Source organism: Thunnus thynnus, chromosome 8, assembly GCF_963924715.1.
Source record: "Thunnus thynnus chromosome 8, fThuThy2.1, whole genome shotgun sequence".
NCBI lineage: Eukaryota > Metazoa > Chordata > Actinopteri > Scombriformes > Scombridae > Thunnus > Thunnus thynnus.
Window position 1 is genome coordinate 16,145,458 of NC_089524.1, and position 23,138 is coordinate 16,168,595.

General features: G+C 39.8%; 1 protein-coding gene across 2 annotated transcripts in view; it reads right to left on the reverse strand.

The window, feature by feature from the left end:
- tsc22d2 (TSC22 domain family 2) overlaps positions 1-23,138 on the reverse strand; it is a 39,458-nt gene that overhangs the window by 8,626 nt on the left and 7,694 nt on the right. The window contains exon 2 of one of the 2 annotated variants that reach the window (XM_067596760.1): positions 7,023-7,094. The exons of the other annotated variant lie outside the window; for it this stretch is intronic. Coding sequence (XP_067452861.1) covers positions 7,023-7,094 — 72 coding nt within the window. The remainder of the gene's footprint in view (positions 1-7,022; positions 7,095-23,138) is intronic. 2 annotated transcript variants of the gene reach the window in all.

Consider the following 23,138-nt stretch of genomic DNA (forward strand, 5'->3'; position numbering starts at 1 on the left):
GGTCAATGCTGACACAATAGAGACTAAACAACATAAGACAGACTTCAGGGACCCCTTGTCTGGAGATGAAGGTTTTATTTTTTCAGCACTAAATCAGAGTCATGAGTAGGTGTGTCTGCTGCCACCGAGCTTCCTCGTAAACAGGCTAAAAGGAACTGTCCCACTCGAACCCTTGCCTGTTACATAATCTCCAGACATGCACATAAACAACGCCTTGCTCTGCATATGTCCCTACGTGACGTGCTCAAAGCCCACCAACCAACCTCCCCAGAGACACATACAGCAGACGTCTTGGTGGATGAACCGGACGGCAGGGAGCATGAGAAGAGATCAAGGCCCTCAGGGGCTTAATATATGATAAAATCTGAATTCTCAAGTCAACGGATGAGCTTTATCCATCACTGTTAATTTAAATGGCCTTGCTATCTTAGCCTGTCTAGGGGCTAAATTAACTGCTGGCAGGAATGTTTGGTAATGTTAGCCAAGCCACCCCTCGGGCTCCTGAAGACGTGAAGTGATAAAGAGCCACAGTGGCCTTGTTCACACCTGGCATTAAGATGCTTCTTGGGTGATCCGATCACAAGTAGACAGCTCTAAGCACGTCAGTTCACACCTAACATTAGAATGCGTCTCCACTTGCGTCTCGAGTGACCACTTGTGATCAGATCTCACTTCCCCGCTCTATATGCAAATAAACACGTATATCATTTCTTATTTGCAAAGACCAAATGCGCTGCTATTTTTATCCAGCGGGAGGCAGAAATGCACTTCCCGTGCCTTGTTTGCAAAGTTTGCAAAGACGTTGACGTTCAGGCAAAACTAAAACTATTTAGCCCTAACGGAAATCAGACAGCATGTTTCATGTGTACTCCATCCACAAGAATCCATTTTGCCTGTTTATTTTTGCTTGCATTTTTGTTGTGGCTTCTTCTTGTTGTTTCACACTTCAATATGACACTGTTGGCGTGGGAATGATTACATACTTCTGCTCACGCAGAGAACTTCAGTTGAGTAGGCGGTCCTTCAATGTGGCCCAGGACACATTTGCGTACACAATGTGACCATATGTGGCCCACCCAGATCACTAAGCAATCAGATCAGATCAGAACGCGTTCTCAAGGCGTCTTGGGTGCATTCACACCTGTACTTAGAACTGTCCACTTGTGATCCGATCACTCAAGACTCATGTTAATGCCAGGTGTGAACAGGGCCAGTGTAATGTGACCATCAAATGCCATATGTAAACACGGCGGGGTCCAGAGCATGGGGTCCACCAGCCTTAAATAATCACCAAATGCCAAAATGGTGTTTAACTAAAACCAGTCTTAAACTTACACTATGCACCTCTGTATCATATTTCACTACTTTTTCCTTTGCCTCCCCAGGTGATTTGGGCCTTTGCCACTTGTTTTGGCTTAATGTGGATTAAGACCCCACTGGAATGTGTTAAAAGTAATAGTGTTACTCCTGAAGCTTTAATGGGAAAATCCAGGCACCTCACTGTTAACGAGTGTCTGTATTCAGCAGAGCATTTATCACGGGATCAAGGACTTGGCCTCATTTGGGCTTCCTCTCTGAAGTAGAGGGTTTGGGTCAGCCTAATGTCATTAGGCACTATGCAGCAAAAACATCGGGCCTAACACGTCTCAGCCATTGCTCTCAGCTCTGACTGGCTTTGGCAAAGCTTGAGCTTCATACATGACCTGACATTACAAAGTGGAGATACAACTTAGAAGTCATCTTAAAGTTTAGAAAATGGGTTTGTGAGCTGAGGGTCAACTGTTTGAATCCATGACCTGAGAGGGAAAATTGATTTAGAGGTAAAATCTGAACTTGCCACCCTTTAGGGTGATAATTTTCATTATTGATTAATCTTCTAATTATTTTCTTCATTAATCATTTTATCTATAAAATGCCTGGAAATAGTGAAAATGTCCATTCTAATTTCCTTGAGTAAAGGTTATCTTGTCCGAACAACAGACCAAAACCCAAACATATTCAGTTTACTATCATGCACAACAAAGAAAAGAATTAAATCATATTTTTGAAGCCAAAGCAAAGCTGAGTTTTTGGCATATTTGCTTTTAAAAATAAATAAAATTATATATATTATTATATTCGATCATCAAAATATTTTCTGATTAATTTTCTGTCAACTGATTAATCAACTAATTGACTAATCGTTGCAGCTTTACTACCCTTCCTTATCAACAATTATTCATGCGCTTATTAGTGAAGAGTCTGCCACTCTGCTGGTCCAGCAGGGATGTTTAATGGCGAACAGTAGACGTCTATGGTTATATTAGGTATCTCCTGGCTATGAATGCCTTTAACTGACTGAGTGTGAAGCAATACGTAGCTGAAAAGGGACCTGTGTGCTCAGCAAACCTTCCTGGATAAATAAAGGTCAAATGTCAGCAAAGTTTCCAAAGATAAAGTTGACAGGATGAAAATGGTGCCCCCATACAGTGCCCTCTTTGAGACATGAGGTCTGTTATGTAACCAGTTTAAATCTTTAATGGTTATGATCTCCATCCATCATCATCCTCCCTGCATCTAAAAGGCTTGTTAAGTTTAAGATCAGAGCTCTGCACAATGTCAAGTCATGTCATTTCCATCATGGCCTGCAGTTAGTGATTTCGCTGGAGGGTGGGAGTACCTCCTGTACAAGCACTGAGTAATCCGTTCAAAATTATGTACTTACTTTTGTGTGTGCTTCTAAGAAGGACCTCGAAATTGAATTGGGTTGGGTCCTCTGAGGATATGCCCCGCAGCCTGTTAGCAATTACAAAATGTGTTTTTGTGTGTGTGTGTGTGTGTTTTCATTTGTATGGAGGGAATGTGATTTCAATTGAGTCTTTGCCAAGAAAAAAGGAGTATTTGGTAAAAATCCAAGTTTTATCAGATGATAACTAAACCGGTGATACTGTACAAAAGAAACACCATTTTATAGGAGAATGAGGACGGCAGACTGATGAACAACAGTGAAACTGGTGCTTTCCCATGTGCCATAAACAGTGACCGCATACCTGGTCTGAATCAAATAACCCTTTGTGGCTGAGTGTTGCCCCACTGATCAGGTGTCCTAAATCAGAATATAAATCTGTCTTTGCTTTATTGTCCGTAATCATAAAGTTGATCACTGTGGTCTGAGGGCAGTAAAAGGGCTGCTACTGCTTTACTTGGGACCAATCACCGTCTCACAATGATTCCATTCAGCTGGCCAACAGATCGCTTTCTGGAATGTTTACAAATGCAGAGTGTAACTTGTAATTTAGTTAGGCTAAAATAAATTCATCTGTCGCTTGTTGCAGTTGAAAGACGAGCTGTGAACGAGAGGACATTTAAGCCCAGCTGCAGCACATGTGGCGGTGTGAAGCTCAACAGCCAAGCATGTTTTGATGCCCACAACACAGCAGAAACTTACGCTAAGTTTCACCGCTGGTTGTGCAAAAAAAGAAAAAAGCACAAGTGATTTGGGGGCACGCTGCCCAGTTGAGGTTTTACATTTTTCACAAAGCAATCATTTTCAGGAATGCTTCTTTTGTGCCCTCAAACTGTTTGCGAGCAATCCCCCTTCACCTCAAACAAGTCCAACCTTGCAGGAGAGTTGGCTGAGGACAAAGAGTGGTGGAATGAGGCGGCTCCCTCGGGTTTAACTACGGTTAATTGAAAAGTTTTGAATAAAGCTGTACTGTTAGTCACAGAGCCCGCAGGCAAACATAAGCTGGATGAGGAACAAACAGAAGTTCTAAATCTTTTGCCAACGCTGCACACTTGATCAACTGCTACTGTTGTTTTACGTAAACATTCACTTCCCATCAGGACTGCCTTGATTTGACGAAGAATACAGTCATATGGACACTGGTACATCTCATGCTCGCAGCAGTGCGTTACACAAACACACATTGGATTTGACACATCTGTTTGTATCCACTTTGTTAAAGATTATGTGCCAACAGCTGTAGCAAATCATCGGAGTGTAGATAAACTAGCAGAATAGTCACATGCCAGCTTTCATGCAGAAATCTGTTCAAATCAAATATGGTTGTAACCAATTTCTTTGATCGTTACTGTGAAATAACTTGAAACAAAAACACAAACTGTACTTATCTCCTCAATTTAAACCACAATGGCACCGTAACATACATTAGTATCATTTGCCTTAGAGCAGAATTTCTGTAAATATTTTATTTTAAGTACTACCAAATATAAAATCTAGATACGAGAGCAGTTTTGTCACAGGGACAACGCACAGGCTGAGTAGATATTTCTTAATCAGTAATATTCTTGGCAAAATTGATCTGGGTGAATCCTCTAGCCAGAACACATTACACACAGTCCCATTGTGCTCACATTTGGCAGATAAGAGTAGAAGTAAAAAATCACTCTAATTTTCCTGCGGATGCCTGGGGACTCCATAAAGGATCCCTGTGTTCTGGGACTCAAACTGTGAATCACTGCCTTAGAAGTCTTTGCTCAGACGTTCTCACAGCACTTCTTGACATGACGAGCCAGCCAAATGTTCGACATAAAGGACTCCGATGCCACCTTAATTCCAATGCTTGTTTGCCAATGTTTGTTGGCAGCCAATTAAACATCCGTGGAAGAGAGTCAAGACCTCAAACAACCTCAGTGAGACAGCACATGGGAACAAAAAGTGGCAGTGACTAATGCAAGCCACTTATAAACCACGGATGGATATTTGCTTGAAGTCAAAGCCAACTGGCATTCATCTGTCTGAAGTTCAGACGTTACTCAACAGGTATTCACAGGTTTTAGAATCATTAACAATCCATTGATAATACAGCAAAACTTTTGTGAGGGTAAGAGACATATAATTAAGGCTTTACTCCACAACTATGCATGTTGGTATCACAAGCAAACTACAGAAAACAAATAATTATGTGGGTGCGCTCTATTTGTCAACTCAGACTAAAAGAGGATTTTTAAGGAACTGATTAATTAAGAAGCATAAAAATCAGTTATGAATGTGGGAACTATTAGGTAGTATTTGTACACTATGTGCAACAATTACCAGACTATTCCAGCTGTTCTATTATTTATTTTACCCACTTAGTCATTATATCCACATTACTGTTGATTATTTATCAAAAATCTTTGTGTAAATATTTTTTGTGAAAGCACTAATAGTCATCCCTACAATATTGTTGCAATATTGATAGTAGTATTTGGTCAAAAATATTGTGATATTTGATTCTGTCCATATCGCCCGGCCTTAGTAGAAATGCTCCCTGCAGATCAAAAGCCCAGACTTCAACCTGCTCTGAACTCTTAATTTGCAACGTTTTTTTCTACATTCCAGACGAGATGCATGCTCATAAAAGGCCATCCGTTCTGTAGCCTTTGCTGCTAAGGTTGTTGCTAAGTTTTTTCCATGTGTTGTTTGCATTGTCCACTGTCATATTTCGGATTTCCGGTAAAGCCCCAAGATCTAAATACAGATCTGTAAATTAGGCTTGCCATGGTAGTCAGTGTTACTGGTGTTACACTGATTACATTACTTGCCCACTGCCCATACCGTCATTTGCTTTTCATGCTTTTTTTATAGAAATAAAACCCATTTCATTCATTTTTGCGTATCAGCGCCTATATTCATCAAATAAAAAAACCTCTAATTTGTAAAATACTAAGCGCGTTATCAAATCTTAGTTAGATGACGGACGCTGCATTATATATCGTCTTGTAAAGTGTCTGGTGTAACCGGTAACACTGGTGTTGTCAAGAGTTTATTAATCTGTGGGAAAATTTTCCTACCGTGGCGTCCCTTTAAATGTTCATAATATGTCCCATTTAATTTTGTGTTGATTGTCCAACAGTTTCTCTCACTGTGGTGATGACTGCATGATGAATAAAGGAAAACACTTGACCAGGAAATGACCTGCGAGGTTACTTTAATTTAGCTGACAGTATTTCACATAAATAAGCCCAACAGTCATGGCAGGTTAGTTACTAGTGCAGTCAGCTGTCTATTGATAACCCTGCTTAAAACATGTGAAATGAGTTATTTTCAGAGTCAATGATGCCAAGTCGGTAATCATCAGCTTCTCATCTGAGCATACAAATGACACACTTCAGAGAATATCACGTCATACAACGCAAACTCCGTCATGTTATCTCAATGTGATCTGCTATTTGCAATGCTAAAACCCCCTGGCATTAGACTGCACACGTCATAAAGGCCAGAGAAACCTGAGCACCGGATCCTCGTGACAGAACGTAGACACTCAAAGTGTCACAGAGCCCTGAAACGCAGCCAGGACGGAGTGTCACAAAAGCTACCCCCGTCGCTTCTGATAGTGCCATGCTGTCTCTCCATGCATTGCACGCCGAAATTTCCAGCATGACAAGTCATTTAATTCAGCAGTTAGTCTCAAAATGCCATTTTCCCTTTCAACAGCAAGCAGAAAATCCACCAATTGAGTTAAATAAAGATTCGATTCATGAGAGTTTTTGAATGCACAAATAATTTCACAAGGATTGCTAATACTTACTCCTTTCATGTGATAATTTTTCAGTACATTCAGTTATTTCCTGCAGCCTTTTGCCCTAGCGACCGCAGAAATGTTTATGACACAAAATTTAAGACATAATGGGTACTTATTCTCTTTTTTGTCTTTGCTTTTTATTTAAATCATTTTTACTTCCTTTCAAACTGTTGTAGAAAAGACTATAATTATACTCAAACATTTTTGGAATAGAGCAACTATTGTATTGTAAGTGTGAAAAATGTATTGCGGGATTAAAGATTTTATGCAACTGTGGTCAGCAATCACATCTAAGTTTAAATTGCTACCAGCACGCTAATTATCTCTCAACTGTCGACCAAAAAGTGACATTGTCAAGATTCTTTTCATGTGATAGTGTTGTCTTCACACGTCGTAAGCGAAAGCTTATTGCTTGTTAGAAAAATGACACTTGAGGGTTGAAGGGGTGCAGAGTCTGGTTTAGCCAGCCACTCCAAGCCACACACACACACGTAAACACACCCGAGCTCATACCTATCGTTGACGGGCTTTGACCCTCGTAATCTGCTAGGCCGGAAAGCCTGGTAGAAAGCAGTGGATGGGTTCCTGCATTTTAATGGGGGAGGAAACAGAGACAGGAGAAACATGAGTAAAGGAAGAGAAACATGTACGCTGGGGAGAGAGAGAGAGACATGCTATGAGAAGGAAAGAGAGAATGTGAATGAGAGAGAGAGAGAGGACGATAGTGAACCACACACAGAGGTCCCAGGAAATGGTGATACAGACCAGACTGCCAAAGCTCTATTCAGAAATGACAAGATAAAGTAGAAAAAACAAGTGTATTATAAGCACATTTTCCATGTATTAAAACAGTCACATGTTAACTGACTGTAAGTGGTTTGAATTACTGCCAAACACGTTTTGTTGTTGGCTTCCTTTTCTCTGTCATTAACATATCAAAACATTGCTAACTGTAGAATGAATTTAACTTTTGTCTCCATTATTTCATAGTTCTGCTGTGACAATAACAAATGTCATAGTAGAGGATTATTTCTGACAGACCCATCAAGTATATTAAAAAAAATACAACAAAAATGTTTTAGACAAAGTCATTTAAACAAGAGTTTGTTTGGTATTAGAAGGATCAGTGTGTATTCTGCACAACACAGGAGAGCAAACACACCGCTTGTCCTGTGGCCACTTTCTTCCTTAACTGGAAACCCAAAATGCTGAAACCGACTTTAAAGTGGATAAAGTGTCCTTATTATCTGTTTCATTCAAACCACCTTCTCTCCCTTTGCTCTTGTGCAGTCTAACATTTAATAACACAATAGAAAAGACCACCATGATATATATATATACACATATACATTTAAAAAAAAAAATTATTATAATTTTTTTTAGATAGAAAATGTTCTTAATTTCAGATCTAACTGTATAACACACACCAGTGCCATAAATTAATGGAGGACGAAGGCAAAAATGAACCGTGATTGAGGGGCCAAAATTGCCCCAAAGATTATTTTAGATAATTTTAGATTTACCAGTTTAGGCCAATATCCTAATCCTACATTAAGCCATCATTTTATTTTTATTCAATTAATTTAATTTCCTTTTCTGTCTCTAACACACACTCACACAAACAGCTCTGTTGTTCACGGTCCCTCACAAAAGCTCCAACTGTTACAGAAGAAAGCAACCCAAACCCTGGGCCGTCACCAACGCCACCCCCAGCAAATAAGATGGCAAAGAGAGTTGCTGCTTCTACAGTTGAAAAATGGAAAATAGACTGGCTTGGTATTGAAGAGGTGAATAAGATGACTCTCCACCTCTGTAAAGCAACCCAAACATAGCCTTGGACAGCTAAAAGCCAATCATGACTTTGTTAAAGGAAGCGAACGGTTTAAGAAGTATTCAGCTCATCGTCACCAAACAAGCAAGCATCATCAATTTGCTTATGGTAAGTAACATTAACACTAACGCTAGAGACTTTAAAATGTGTTTGGTCTGGCGTGTTAGCTAACATAAGTATTAGCAAGTTAGCAAGATAACGTTAATGTTACAGCCTACATGTGGGTCTTGCCTACTGGCGGGGTGATCAGTGCCGTTGACCAACGTTACTGAGCTCAATGCACTAAGTAAGGCTGAATGATTTTGAAAAAATATCTAATTGCAATTATTTTGACTGATATTGCAATATGATATGCAATATTAGAGGGTTATTCTCATTTTTATTGAAAAACATATAAAAATGATTATGGTGTGATTTTTGTGGGGATCTGTACCAAAGATCTTTTCTTAAGTCTTTAGAATATGATGTGCAGGCCAGGAAATCTCTGCAGCACGAAAATATTTAATTTAAAATGGTAATTTGACACATATTTCACCTCTAACTAATATTGCGCCTTCTGCGATTGGAAAACTGCAGTGGGCCATATTGCAATTTCGATAAAATTTCGACGAGTTGTTCAACCCTAGCACTAAGTGAAGGAAGCTTCTTAGTCCCAAATCTAGAACATATTTTGCTGGATAGTCGAGTCTATAATGTTATGTCATCTATGCTCAAAAAGTCAGCAGGGCTAAATTTCAACTGAAGTTATTTCCAGAACTGCATCAATCAAGAAGGAATACTACACTCATTTTGGCTCGTTTGACAATACTTGTAGCTACTAGTCGATAATTTTGTGAAAAACTTGAGGCGGTGGCATGCAATGCATCAGACCTACAATGATGTTAGACTGGTTTTGACTTGTGTGGGAGGTCTGAATATGGCATTTCCCCCCCAGCATTTTTGGTAAATTTAATTAGAGCAAGCCCATTAAATATTGCTGCAATCATTATCTTATACTGCCACCTAGAGTTTCATACTGAGGGCTCTCCCTAAATAATAATAATAAATCTCAGTTGTTGAAAGGGAATCAGTCTGCATTGTTCTGCTTTTCATGTGCTTACTATTGTAGTTAGAAAATGTAAACAATTATTAGAAATGAAACGGTGTTTACTGATGTGGTTGTGGTTACAAAGTGGTGATTACTGTAGGAATTTTAATCTGGGCTCATTTCACATTAAAAACTTAAAAGCAACTTTATGTACTAATTACTATTTTTTTAAAAGTGCCCCCAAAATTTTGTAAGTTCCCTGATTTTTTAGACAGTGGGGGCAAAAGTCGTCCCCCTCAAATATTTTTTAAATTTCCTACACTGACACACATGGACGTTTTTTATTTTTTTAATCATGGAGGTGTGTGTAATGTTGTTGATCTTTATTAAACATCAAAGGTTTACACCGATCAGAGATAATTGCGCCAGGAAGTTAATTTTATTTACCGTGACTCAGACTTCTTGTCCAGACGGACTTGTAGAACAGAAAGTGAACTTCAAACAGGGGCGTGTTTTCTGACACAGCGGCTAGAGAAGGTAGATAAAATTACAAGCCACATCTAATATTTATCAGCATTTGGGTAATTGCTAGCACATGACGTTAATAATACACCAAGTTCATAATATAACCTGACTGCTAATCTCAGTCCTGGATATGTGAATTTAAAAACAGCATAAGAAGCTTGACTATAAGAATACAGATTAATTTATTTTCAAGTGAAAATGTAGGTATAGTCTTGGGTTGAAGAGGTTATTCTCTCTTTTGGTACCACGTACTGTAAATTTTACATGTAAGATTTGTACCATTTGGTGGACAGTTTTAGTAAAAGTGTGTGATAGCAGAACTTTTTAGCATGTGTGGCTCTGTGTATTTTGATGTGTTTAATTTCTGATATTTGCCCCACACAGATCAGCCATTAATGATTTGATAGGCAAATTAAACAAATACATTTTTTTCATTCATTTGCATAGACAATATATAAATAAATGTATGGACAGATTCCAGATTGCCATGTACTACGATACAAAGCAAGAAACGATTTTTAAAACTCCACAAAGACTTTCAGTAACACAAATTCTCACAAACAAACAAATAAAAAACAAGGTAAGTTTACATCTGTAACATTTTACAAATTGGACAAGCGCATGCCCCTGCCAGGTTGGACCGTTTCACTGCATTTGAGACCCTTGAGAACCAAAAAACAAAAGCAGGCGAGAGAAAAGAATTCATTTACGAAACTAGAAAAGCGGGGTTAACCATCCACTACAGTACTGTTGACTGTCAAACAGTGATTTACAGCCGAGTTTCCATATCTGAGCTCATGTCAGAGTTATCTTCACCACACCCCACAAACAGCAGCTCAAGACCTTCCAGTTTCCTCATGTGCTGGTGAGGTATTTAGCTGCTGCGAGTTTAAAGAACTCACAGACAACATACACACATCAGCTGTGAGCTCAGCCCTCTGAACAAGCCAAAATACCTGGTTTAGTTCATCAGGCAAAGATGTGACAGAGAAGCTGAGTGAAAGGGTGCAATTTAAAATCAAGGAAGTACAGCCAGGGAAAAGTCAGGGAAATAGGGAGGTGTGGCATATCACCTTATCCAAATCACCAAGTAGTCCTGCATTTATAGGCCAACATACAACAGAAAGTGGTTTTGAGCAAAGTTTGAAACCATCAGGGAGATCACTAAAGTGGACTGGACAGTTGGAAGACAGTTGAGTGGAAAAGAAACAAACAGGTCTAATAAACCATTATAAATTGGCATGATTCACTTAATGTCTTTCAGAGGTTTAAATAAAAGGTTAGCATCATTCAAGTCTATCTTTTTTAGAATTTACTGTAATTTTTACTTTTTTTCTTGTAGGATTATTTTTGTGAGGAAAAGCTGAAACTGTTCCGTCAGAGACACACAAGAAAAAAGTCAGGAAGCAGTATCTTTTATAACTTATTAAGTCAAAATAAGCAAGCCATGCTTCCAAAATAAGATCGGGGGTAGGGAGGAAATCTGATTACTGACCAGCTGCATGTATACATGGATTTACAGTATGGATTTACTGGCATAACCTGGTGTCTGAGTAATCGGGTTTATTGAGTGCATGTAAACACACTGACATTAATAGAGTGTAATAAAATTGACCAAAACTCAGGAGAGACTCAGCAGCCAGACATTTCTCTGTTTACGAGCGGCTGAGATTGTCAATGAAATGAGAATAGCTGGTCCACCTTAAAAAGGTCAGTCCACCTTAAGTGAGTCTGGTCAGGTTAGGCTAACCCATTGTCGCTAACTTCGGAGCTAACCCCCCTCACTTTTCCAGCAATTTGGGAAGAAACATATGAGGCGTTTTTTGGTCTTGAGAAGCTGCAGCATTTATTAACTGACACACTGTAGTCTGTACTGTACATTTACTGCCTGATTGACAACTTACTGCTAACGTTTTCCTTTGCTCCGCTCGCATTCACCTTCACTTTTCTGCCACTCGCTCTCTGCACTCATTCAACCACACACTCGTTACGCACAATGTACCTTTCAAGTCAATGTCCTTTGAAAAGTGAGGACAGGGAGGATTCTGGGATTTGATGCACTTGTAGATGACTCAAAACAATTCCACGATAACGTAGGGTGTTAAGTGAAAAGGTAAAATCATTAGTAGCCCATTGATATTAATGATCATCTGAAATTTTACCAGCGGCGCTCATAACTCTGCATTGGTGGTGCAATGATTACAAGGGAAACGCTACAATTTGCAATATCAACAAATTTGGCCTAGTTGCGTGGTTGGAACTAGCGTTGTTGCTTGAGGCAAGTATTCCAACTGCTACAGTCAAATTAGCTCCTTGCTGTGTGAAAAGATAAGAGGAAGAATGTTGTCAGGTTGGTTGCAGGTTCATAAACATAGCTTCTTATCTGGTTGACCTACAGCCCCAAGTCAAACAAGCTAGAAAACGTGACAGGAAGTCTCATGCACGCCTCAGGCATTAATTTAGGAAGCTATTTTCTTGAATTTGGCTGTTGTGCACATGACTGCACTTGACCTTAAAGTGAGTTTCTGTCAATCAAATTTAGTTGGTTTTTGCATTAGCTACGAGAAAAGCCCTGCAGTGGTGCCTCCACTTCAGGCCGCTGCTTGTCCACTGTTTGCGTGACTCCTGGAAGAGCATTAAAATCAGAGGGATGTTAGGTGAGAGTTCAAAGTCATTTCTGATCCTGCCAATCAAAATAAGGTTGCCTGGGTCTGTTTATCTGACTAAATAACAGAATAATTTTAACTGCTCTCTAAAATTATGTCTAAAGTGGTCCTATAGCAGCGCACAAACACTGCATATGAAAGGGTGTTTATGACTTTAGCCACCTGCGCAGATATTAAATGTAGTCATTGTACTGTGAGATACTTTAGATAAAAGCACACTCAAACAATATGCTACGCTGACAAAGTGAGTATCGGCCCTGCAATAAGATGCAAAAAAAACAAAAAAAAAACAGGTCTCATGTTGGGCAAGATGCCTGAAGCAAAGTCACAGCATACTGTCAGATGATAGAGACCGGTCCCTGGTCTCATGATGTGTGCTTGACAAGGGATTTAGAAGTCAAAACCTCTGTCAATAAAGAGGCTCTGTTAGTGTCACAGCCCTTAATCACACATACAGAGCCTGTCAACTCAGTATCCACGGTTTAGGGATATTACATAATTTGATTAGTAATGACTAAGTCCTTAGAGCAAAATAATGTCATTCAAAAACTATGTATTACATCTGATATAATCACAGTGACATGACTATAATGGTTTGATGTTCCTACTCCCTGCTGTGGAACAGGAACTTGTTAAAACAAGTATCCCCATAAAAATCCCTATGCTCTGACAGGTTAACAATCATGGCACAACATACGCAGGGTGAAGAATAGAGTATCAAGTGGGATTTTGCCTGTAAACCCTATTCAGTCTTTGAGCTGCCTCTGAATAGGGCTGCTGCAGGAACGACTGGGCCTGAATGAACAAATGCTCCCTCGGGTCACTTGAGGAAAGCTGCTGCTTCCAATGAAAGGCACAAAAATCGCTTTTTCTCCCTTTAAAATAACTTAAAAACAAGGGGTCTTGAGTCCGTATACTTGGAACAAGCCTATTGCAAACAGGTGCAGGTCCCTTGTTTTTCTGAGGTTGTTTTTCCTACATTGCCAGCTCTTTGATGCTCCCGCACGCACACAGAATCAAGCTGACTTAATCCATACACAGATACGACTATACAACCACTATATATGCTCTTCATACTGCACAAAACAAGTTTAATTTGCAGAGGTTTATGGTTGAAGCCCGACACAGGGGGAGGGTCAATAAGCTTTAAGGAGGAATGAGATGTGACCCTGCAGTTGGAGGAGTTCTTCTCATAACGCAGTGATTAGGAGATGCCGTGGGAGAGAGAGGAAGAGGCTCAATGGCAAACAGGGACGTGACCCTCTGCATGGGGCCAAGCCTGCAGCCATACCAGAGTTAGGCAAAGTCCCAGCTGTGCAGCTAATCATCACTGACAACATGACCCCGCCCACTCTCCAATGGGAGGGTACAGCACGTAGGAAAATGAAGAGGGGTTTGTTCGGATATCTGTGATCCAATTTTGAAAAACTTCAGTAAATAAGATCACAGTTCAGGCCTTAGCAGTGTTAAAGGGGAGGCTACAACACCTCAGCAAAGACTAACAAACATGTGAACAGTGAAAGACGAGGGAAAATATGTCACACTGATGTGAGCATTCTCGTAAGCAGAGGGTGTTCATTTCTGCTTGGGTTGCACATAATTGTTACCATGAGTAATGATGAGTCAGTATAATTCAAAATCTGGGGTGGCTCATTCAGCTGGGTGGCAGCTGATAGCATCAGCCTGAAGCGACAAAGCCACCCTATTTGCCCAATTTCACTTATCAGGGCTCAAGTTCTTTGACTCAGACGGTTAAATAAAGTGTAGAATTGGTTCCTGGAGCGTGATGCTGGCCCAGTGAACTCCGCCATATTGGCCCTCGGGTCTGTTTCTGTCTCGGCTTGTCAGCTGCTAAGTAACAACACTGTCTTGTCACTCTCCATTGACTTTGCCTGGGGTTCAGCGGGTAGGCCAGGCAGCTGAAGAGCACAGATCTGACGACAAGTACGGGGACATGCAGAGCGGGACACAAAGCATGACGAACTAAAATCATCCAACATACTGTTGATTCTTAGTGCAGAAGAAATCCAGTCACTCCAGCTTACATTTGTGGCCATAAATAATAATGTTTATAAAGCTTAATAGGTAGATTAAGTTTTATGGGCCTATAGCTAAGAAAACCAATAAAACCTGCCCCACCACAACTAATATATGTGTATTTTTTATATAAGATGAAACATATGTTGCCTGTCACTATAATGACTGGATTACAATGGAAACATACAATAAGTAGTACACCATTGTAGAGCCGCAACAATTAGTTGATTAAACAATTTGTTGATCGACAGAAAGTAAATCTGCAACTATTTTGGAAATCTAATAATGGTTTTAGCCATTTCTCAAGCAGAAATGTCAAACATTTGTTGGTTCCATCTGCCTAAATGTGACAATTTGCCGTTTTTCCTGGTCATATATGACAGTAAATTAAATATCTTAACATTTTAGACAGTTAGTCAGACAAAGCAAGCAAATGGAAGACATAACTGCATCTGAGAAATGGTGAATGCCATTTTTTCACTATTTTTTTATCATGGAGATTAATCGATAATGAAATCAATTGTTAGTTGCAGCCCTAGACATTTGGTATATACTTTAACTCAACATTTAACCTTTAACATAGTTTATCTCACGGATGGCCTGAGTGGAAGAATGTGCTGGTTTCTTGGCAGCTTTTGGCGAGACAGGTCATCTCCTTTGATCATTTTATCAAAAATACCTAACATTACAAAACAGTTTTTTTTCTACATGGCCCCAGAAGGAGTCTTACTTCTAATCATGTTAAGTGTATGATGTTTCAACTGTTCAATACCACACTCTGGCTTTGGTCAGAGGTCTTTCCAACTGTTGTATTGCTGGTTGCCTTGGTATTCATATCTCGGTGCAGATGAACACTAGCAGATTCCTGTGACAAATCACAACCAACTCCTTTTACATACTGTACTCTGGGTGTGTCTTTTGGGCATTTCACTGACTGCCCTAAGGTAAACTTTCCTTGATCTAAAGCTCTCGAGTATGAGAAGCATACAATAATATAGTCGCGTTCACAAGTCTCTGTATTGGAGCCATAGCTAGCATTCAAATATCAAATTTTACCCATTAGTATGTTTTTTGGTCTTTAGCCCCATCTCACACCCATGATATTAAACATTTCAGGGACTGTGACACTGTCAAACATGTTTAGTGCACGTGTGGCTCATTGATAAAATGCCATTGCACTGCCCTTCCTGGTTTCAGCTGCTGGCTGTCTGCTGAGGGTGTACTCATCGACAGCACAGGAAGTGGTGGCAGAATATTTTCCATTGTTTGGTGTGGAGTTTTTTGGCTGACCTCGTTCTGAGGCAGAGCTCAGGGTGGCAAAGTGGCTGAGTGGCAGGGCAGCAAAGGAAAAAAGTGAGAGTACTGAATGTAGGAATCACAAAGATAGCTATATGTTAAGGACACATGCTGTGTCTTTTGGTGAGCAATATGAACAGAACAGTTAAGAAACCTGTTAACAAAGAGTACAGTATTTGAGTGAGCATGTGTCCTTACTTTTTGCCTCTGTTTTTATTCCACAGTTTAGCTGAATAAGAACATGAGTAAAACGATGACTGATAGAATGATTAATCACTGAGGAAATCAAGGGATCACAGAGTGCGACTCAGACCTGAGGTTTACAAAACCTGTGCCCAGCTGAACTGCATGATGAAATAAGTTCAAGGAGGAGTCATAAAAAAAGACTTATTTGGTAGTAGACACACACACACACACACACACACACACACACAAGTAAACATAATCACATAATTAGAGGAAATCATCTGTTGGAAGCTAGGAGGATAAATGATATCATCATCTGGATGGTCTCACTGGAGGTGTTCAGGATTTATAACAAATCCAAACTGATTCAGCAATAAGCAAAGGTACCATCTGTTCAATGCTGCCATTTTGAATGAGTGAATAAACCGCTATCAGTCTAACCAGCCACAATGACTCACGTCCGCTTCCTTGCTAAGGCATGCTCGTTGTAAGACATGGGGGAATGTAGGTGGGTGGCTGAGAGTGTTTCAGTGCCAACGAGAGGAGACACTCGAGACAAAGTAGACTTGAGAAAAGGGGGAGGAAGAAGTCATTGGAGGAAGTGCTTGACAGAATACGAAAGCAGACATCAAAGCAAAGCAGGAAACCAAGGTTCTTACAAAACCTGTACGTTTCTGAGCTGAAGAGAGAAAAAAAAAAGCACCCTGAAGAATTTGCATTGCCTGCATGGATGGATGTAAGATTCAACTTGCAGAGCAGATATGACCTTAGTTGGCCTTTACAGCAGCTTCTGCTCATGTTCCTTTACTTGCTGAAAACTTACTGAAAAGAAACACTGCTGTATCTACTCAGCCAGAGGAGATTACTTTATTAATTTCCATACTACAACATCATTTTATGAATTTAGAAGATTAAGAACAATATAGATGATGAGACTAAATTATTAAAAACAACTTTAATTTTTTAAACAAAATTGCTATGTCCATTTTATATCTTAGTCTAACATATTGACTATATTCTCTATACCATCATGCGTTTGTAGCTACATTAAATGTTTGATTATTTTGCAAATATACCAGTATTCTACAACTATTAGTTTTATAGGCAAAACCTGGGGAAAAAATTACATTATCTGAGTCATAACCTGGTGCCTCAGTGGTCAAGGGCAAATAACATGTACCCTTCAGTTTAAACCAGTTTTATTTCAAATGGATTTATAGACTTATCGTTAGTGTATAAATCTGAAGTGTGCCGTTCTTATTTTTCACATGCTGTAAACAACCTTATTTTTAAAAAATAGTTTAGTTTATATCACTGAGAGCTGGACTTGAAAATCATCCAGGCTAGGCCTGTCACAGTAACTACTGTTGTTGGACGATATATTGTCCCGGAAATAATTGTGATAAACCATATTATTGTCATTTTAGGCCTGTTTTATGCCACAGTTGCAGTTAACATGGTAACACCGGTTCAAATAACGTATTGTTACTATAAAGTCAAATAAAGTATTGTCATAATGAAATGAATCAAAGCAGAACTGAAATTGCTGTGAACTTGAAGCTTCCGGTCAACAGACGGTCAGACAACAAAGTAAGCAGTTAGCAGTTAGCAGAAAGTGAAACCGTTACCGGTCAGTGGAGCTGTTAAACGAGAGTATTTATTCAGTTTGAGTGGGAAACCGGCAACTTCCAGGTATCGTTTGAACAAAGTAACAGTTCTCCGGTTTATGTACCGATGCTAACAGGCAAACTGGCTAGCTCCTGGGCTAACTGTTAGCTGCTAGCTGTTATTATATGTTTTACAGCTCAGTATAAATAATAAATTAAATATACATTCAGAAATCATTGTGGCAAATAAAAACAGGTAGACGGATTATTTGCCTCAAATAGATAGACCAAACACAATAAGTTATACTGTTTATTCAATATTGAGATCAGCAAAAATTATCAAGGTCATGTCCATATATCACACGATAAGTTGATAACATAGTTGTTGTGACAGGCCTAGTCCATGCGAATATATGAGTTGTTTTTTCACAGACATACTGATATCGACATATGTCGGACAATAAATAACAAGAAATGTGAGTACGGAAATTTCAAAGATAGAATTGAGGTCATAGTTTATCTACCAGAGAACAGAGTAAAACTTATTTTTCATTGTAAAATGTCCTGTATAGTACTTATCTTGGTTGTAATTCTGTAATAACCAAATTTAACACACCCTTATCAAAAATGTTTATTACATATGTCCATATAAATAATTATTATTATGATCAAATATTGATATTATTATCGGACAGATTATTCTTAAGTCATAATTGAGGAATCCTAACCCAACTTCATGCTAGTCTCACTGTGTGTTGGGCTCATGTCCACAAACAGAGGAGTGAACACCCCCTTGGGAAAGGGACTGGGAAGGATTGGCAGTGACTGGAAGTTGAGATAGACACTGAAAAAGAAAAGAAAAAATCTCCCCAACCGTGGAGACGCCAAGAAGAAGCCAAACATGAGCACCCCCCTGAAATCTCTAACTCACTCTTTCTTCAACTTTGAGCCTCTCTTAAACTTTCTCAGCCAGTCCCACACTTTCATATAACAAAAACACAAACACACACACACACAGGACTTAAGAACAGATGAACAGTCACAGGCACCAGTGAGCCAGATCAGTCGACGACACCCATTGAAAGCAAGCAAGAGCACAGAGAGAGGATGGATGACTCAAATGCAGCTGCCTGCCATGCTTTCCACACATCCTCATTACTCACTATTCAGACATCTCGGGCTCCGGGGGGCCCTAGGCACTGAAACCTCGTTGTTCAACTCCTGCTTCCCACTTTGGGAGATTGAATGGCTGCAACACACAGCACCACATTTTCTATAGCAATTGCTTGTTAGCTTGTTTAAAGCTGAAGACATTTTTTATCCCACAGACTTCCAGTCAAATCTTCTCCTGCATGCCCAAGGACTAAGCTCTGATCTGTGGTTAGCCTTAAAAGCCTTCCTCAACAGAAAGGCTTTGTGCTAGAACTGCTGAATCACCTTAGCACTGCTTTAAACCCAATTGAGTTGCATTTTCCTTCTTCTTCCCCTTTTCAATTGGGCTTTACTCGCTCTGAAGTATAATTTGTCACCCCTGCACTTTGAGATCTTATTGCTCATCATTATCATTATTACTACAATAAATCAGAGATTACAAGAGAAAGCAATTGTAGCATCTGATACATGCAAAGAAACACCCCATAGATAGACTGAACTTTTTTTTTTCTTTCACTTCCTCAATTTTGTATCAAAAGACCTGACTTTACTGTAAATCTACATACTGAGAGTCAAAAATCGGAAATACATTAGATGACTTCTGTGGAAGCACCACCGTTGCCAAGAAGGGTGCTGTTTTAAATATATTTAAATATCTGATGGCCAGACAGAAAACGCCATTAACTGGCAATCACCCCTGTTGCAAGATGCAAGATTGCCTTGAGTTTGTTAACAGCTCACCGTGCTGCAGTTTTAGGTCAGTAGCAACAGCAGTAACCATATGTCAGTGTCACAAGAAGCAGCCACAGTAAGCTAGTTAGAGGGAGAGCTGCAGGGTGCAAGGGCTTAGTGTGGGTGAATTTCATCAAGATAAGCAGCAACACCTTTTTTAACATGTAGTATGAGAATGACTTGCACACAGGGCAGGTCATGTATCTTGAGCCACTCAAAACACTAATGTAGAGCTGCAACGATAGTCACTCGACAGAAATGAATATGCAATGATTTTTAAATTCACTGGTTGCTGTTTCTCATACGTGAAGATTTGAAACTTTCTGTGTCATATATGATGGTAAACTCAATATCTTTGGATTTGCGCCGTTGATCGGACAGAACAAAAAGACGTCATCTTGGGATTTCAGAGGTCATAACAGGCATTTTATTGACAAAATGATTAACTGAATAATCAAGGAAGTAATCTGCAAATTATTTGATAATGAAAAGAATTGTTAGTTGCAGCCCTACACAAAAGGAACTACTGTCCCTAGTAAGTGTAAAATAAAGATATGCCAACTTTGGATAGTTTTAGTCAATATATTTTTGATTGATCAAATTCTCACCTGTTAATTGATTACTGATAAATCATTAACATCCCTAGCTGAAGGTATGAAACATAAGCTGGAACATCACACACTCATTCAGCTCAACATGGCCCCCCTTCTCCATGTAGCAAGTACAGACTGGTAACAAGCACCTGTCAACAGGTTTTCTCTTTGGTCTAAGGGCTTCATTTCAAAAGGAAGTTGGTGCATACTTTACATAATGTAACCACTCAAAAGAGGGGTCTAACCTGTACTGTATTGAGCCCATTTTGGAAAAAACAACAAACACTAGCAGTTTGCACACACTGTCCTCATTCCTGGAACAGCCAGCAACATACTCTGCGGCTGATTCAATGGCCTTCCTCCCAGCACAAGCTGAGTTAGTTATGGTAGGCCGCCAGGAGCGTGGTTGTTTACTTGCTTTGGCAGGTCCACTCTAATTGGAAATGATCCCCTGACCACATCTTGCTGAGATAACAGGGTGGGTCCTGCTATGCTAACTTATTCAACCACTTTGCCTCACACCACTGGCCTCTTTGAAAATTAACAGAAAAGGAAAAATGTCACAAACTGTAAAAGTTTAACATTACAAAAACAGGAGATTTTTTTGTTCTGTCGCTGTGCCGGAAAGCAGTGTTATCTTTGGGACCAAATTGGTTGAAAGCCATCAATGAGCACTATGAGAGTAGTTCCAGGAAACATGCGGGTGATTGCTCAACACCAAAACTTTCACCCCATTTAAAAAAGGAAAGGAAAGAGAAGTCTGAGTACAAACTTAGGCATCTGATGAAAACAAAAACCCCAGGATTAATTAAAGTTGAACAGACATTGATGTGAATGAGAAGCGATAAAGCAGGGAGAGTGTGTGTTAACAGGTCAGTTAGGGATAGACAAAAATAAAAGAGAGAGAGAGACAGAGTGGCCACATTAGAGGGAGACAGACAGGAGACAGGCCAATGGTCCAGCCCAAAAACAGGGCTGGTGAAGACCCGTCTGCTCAGGCTGCAGCCTGAGGCGTCCGACAATCACAGCCATTCAGGGCTCCCGGAATTTGTCCCCTGGAAGTTCAGGCAGGTCAGATATCTGTGGAAAATAAGCTGCTCCCTTGTTTCCAGGCACTGTAGCATCCCTATGGGGCTTTTTTCCTATCTTTATTCAAGAGCGTGGTCTTTCAATTTGAGAGCATAAGTTATTGATTTCACGTTTAAATTTTGTAATTCTTTCCCTCAAAACCCTGCCCTTGCACTCAAATAGCCCCTACTTGCGTTTAACATTTGCTCTGCTTCTGCTCAAATGTATGCTTGCACTCAAGTATATTGTCGCGTGCACAGATTATAGTAAAATAAAATGTACAGGCGCTGGTATATACATTAACTATCCTTTTATTCCAAAAGTCGTAAAGAAAGCAAGGGAAGTAGAAATAATAAAGCCCTGGAGGGCGGGAGTGGATGAACCCGGTTAAAGAGTAAACGCCCATGCAGGACACTCTAAGAAGTAAAGTGAACGCACCCGCAAGGAGACAGGGATCATTTCACTGGTCAACACTACACCTAGCATTCTATTGGTTGGGGGATTTCGACAGGTTTATTGCACAAAAAAAAGAGATCAGAGAGCAGAGCAGAAATCTAACAGCAGACGTTTTATGGATGCACAGAAGCAGCCCAAGTGCAAGGAGAAGGGCTGAAGCTGGAGCAGGAAATCTGTGCAAGCAACAATATATCATTACAAACATACAGTTTGAGCAGAAGCAAAACAAATCTAAACACAAGCAGGAGCTATTTGAGTGCGAGGGCAGGGTTTTGAGGAGACATACAAAATCTGAATGAGAGATCAATAAGTCGTGCTCTCAAATTGAAAGACCACGCTCTTGAATAAAGACAGGAATAAAGCCCCATACATCCCGACTACAACCTCCAACATACACACACACGCCCCATCCCAAACCAAACTCTTCATCCCACCCTGTCCTCACTCCCTCCCCCTTTGTGTTAAACTGTCAAACTGCCAAGAGGTAAAATGGAGGGAGGCGCAACAGTACAACTACTGAACACGCGAACATTCAGACAACAAGCAATGGAGGTAGGCTCTTCTACAATAAAATAAGGTGGAACTTTACTTCTTGACCCTGCTGGCAAATCATACATGCTCCTTATTTTATCCTCAGCTCATATCAAAATCCTAATATATTTCTGTCCAAACAATGTCATGTGTTTAGTGGCTGCTGAAATAACTCACGTCAATAACATCATGAACCTTTGACAATTCACTGTCGCTCCAGTTATGTCAAACATGAAACTTCACAACTGTCAAAGTCAACACTGTCAAAACCGATGGCTGTCTAACTGAACAAATAACATTCAGACAAATACCAAGGGTCTCTCACATGCTCCAAGTATAAAATAAGATGAGATAATGTGTGGGACAGAAGATGTGCAAGATGTGTAATAAAATATAACTTTTTAGACATGCAATAAGAGCTACGACAGTCTACTCGAGTTTTAAGGAATTCGAGAGGCAGAAAACAAACAAAATCATGAAGACACTGAGAGAGCAGAAGAGTATAATTGATCCTCAAGGGAACTAGGCAAAATACAATGTGGTGAGATTTACTTCAGATTTAGGGCCGAATCATGACAATGTCATAATACTCCCACGATAGTCTCTAGTATTATATCACTGCATTTCCCTGCTGTGCTCAGAATGTAAATACATGTAAAAAAGGAAGATTACTTAAAGCAAAATATACAAAGTTTTTACACCTTGGAGCTATCTGCTCCTGCAGAGCTGACAGGTAAAACAATACTGTGGTGACACAACACAGTCAGCTAAGAGCCATTAAGAGCTAACCATCTAGATAACTGCTAAGCTCCTACTAAGCTTCAAGTCAATCCAGGGTTATCGTACTATATATTAGGTGGCTGCTGTTTTAAAGTCAGCCAACAGTAGTACGATTTCTTCCATTTTTACCCCCCATTCTTGA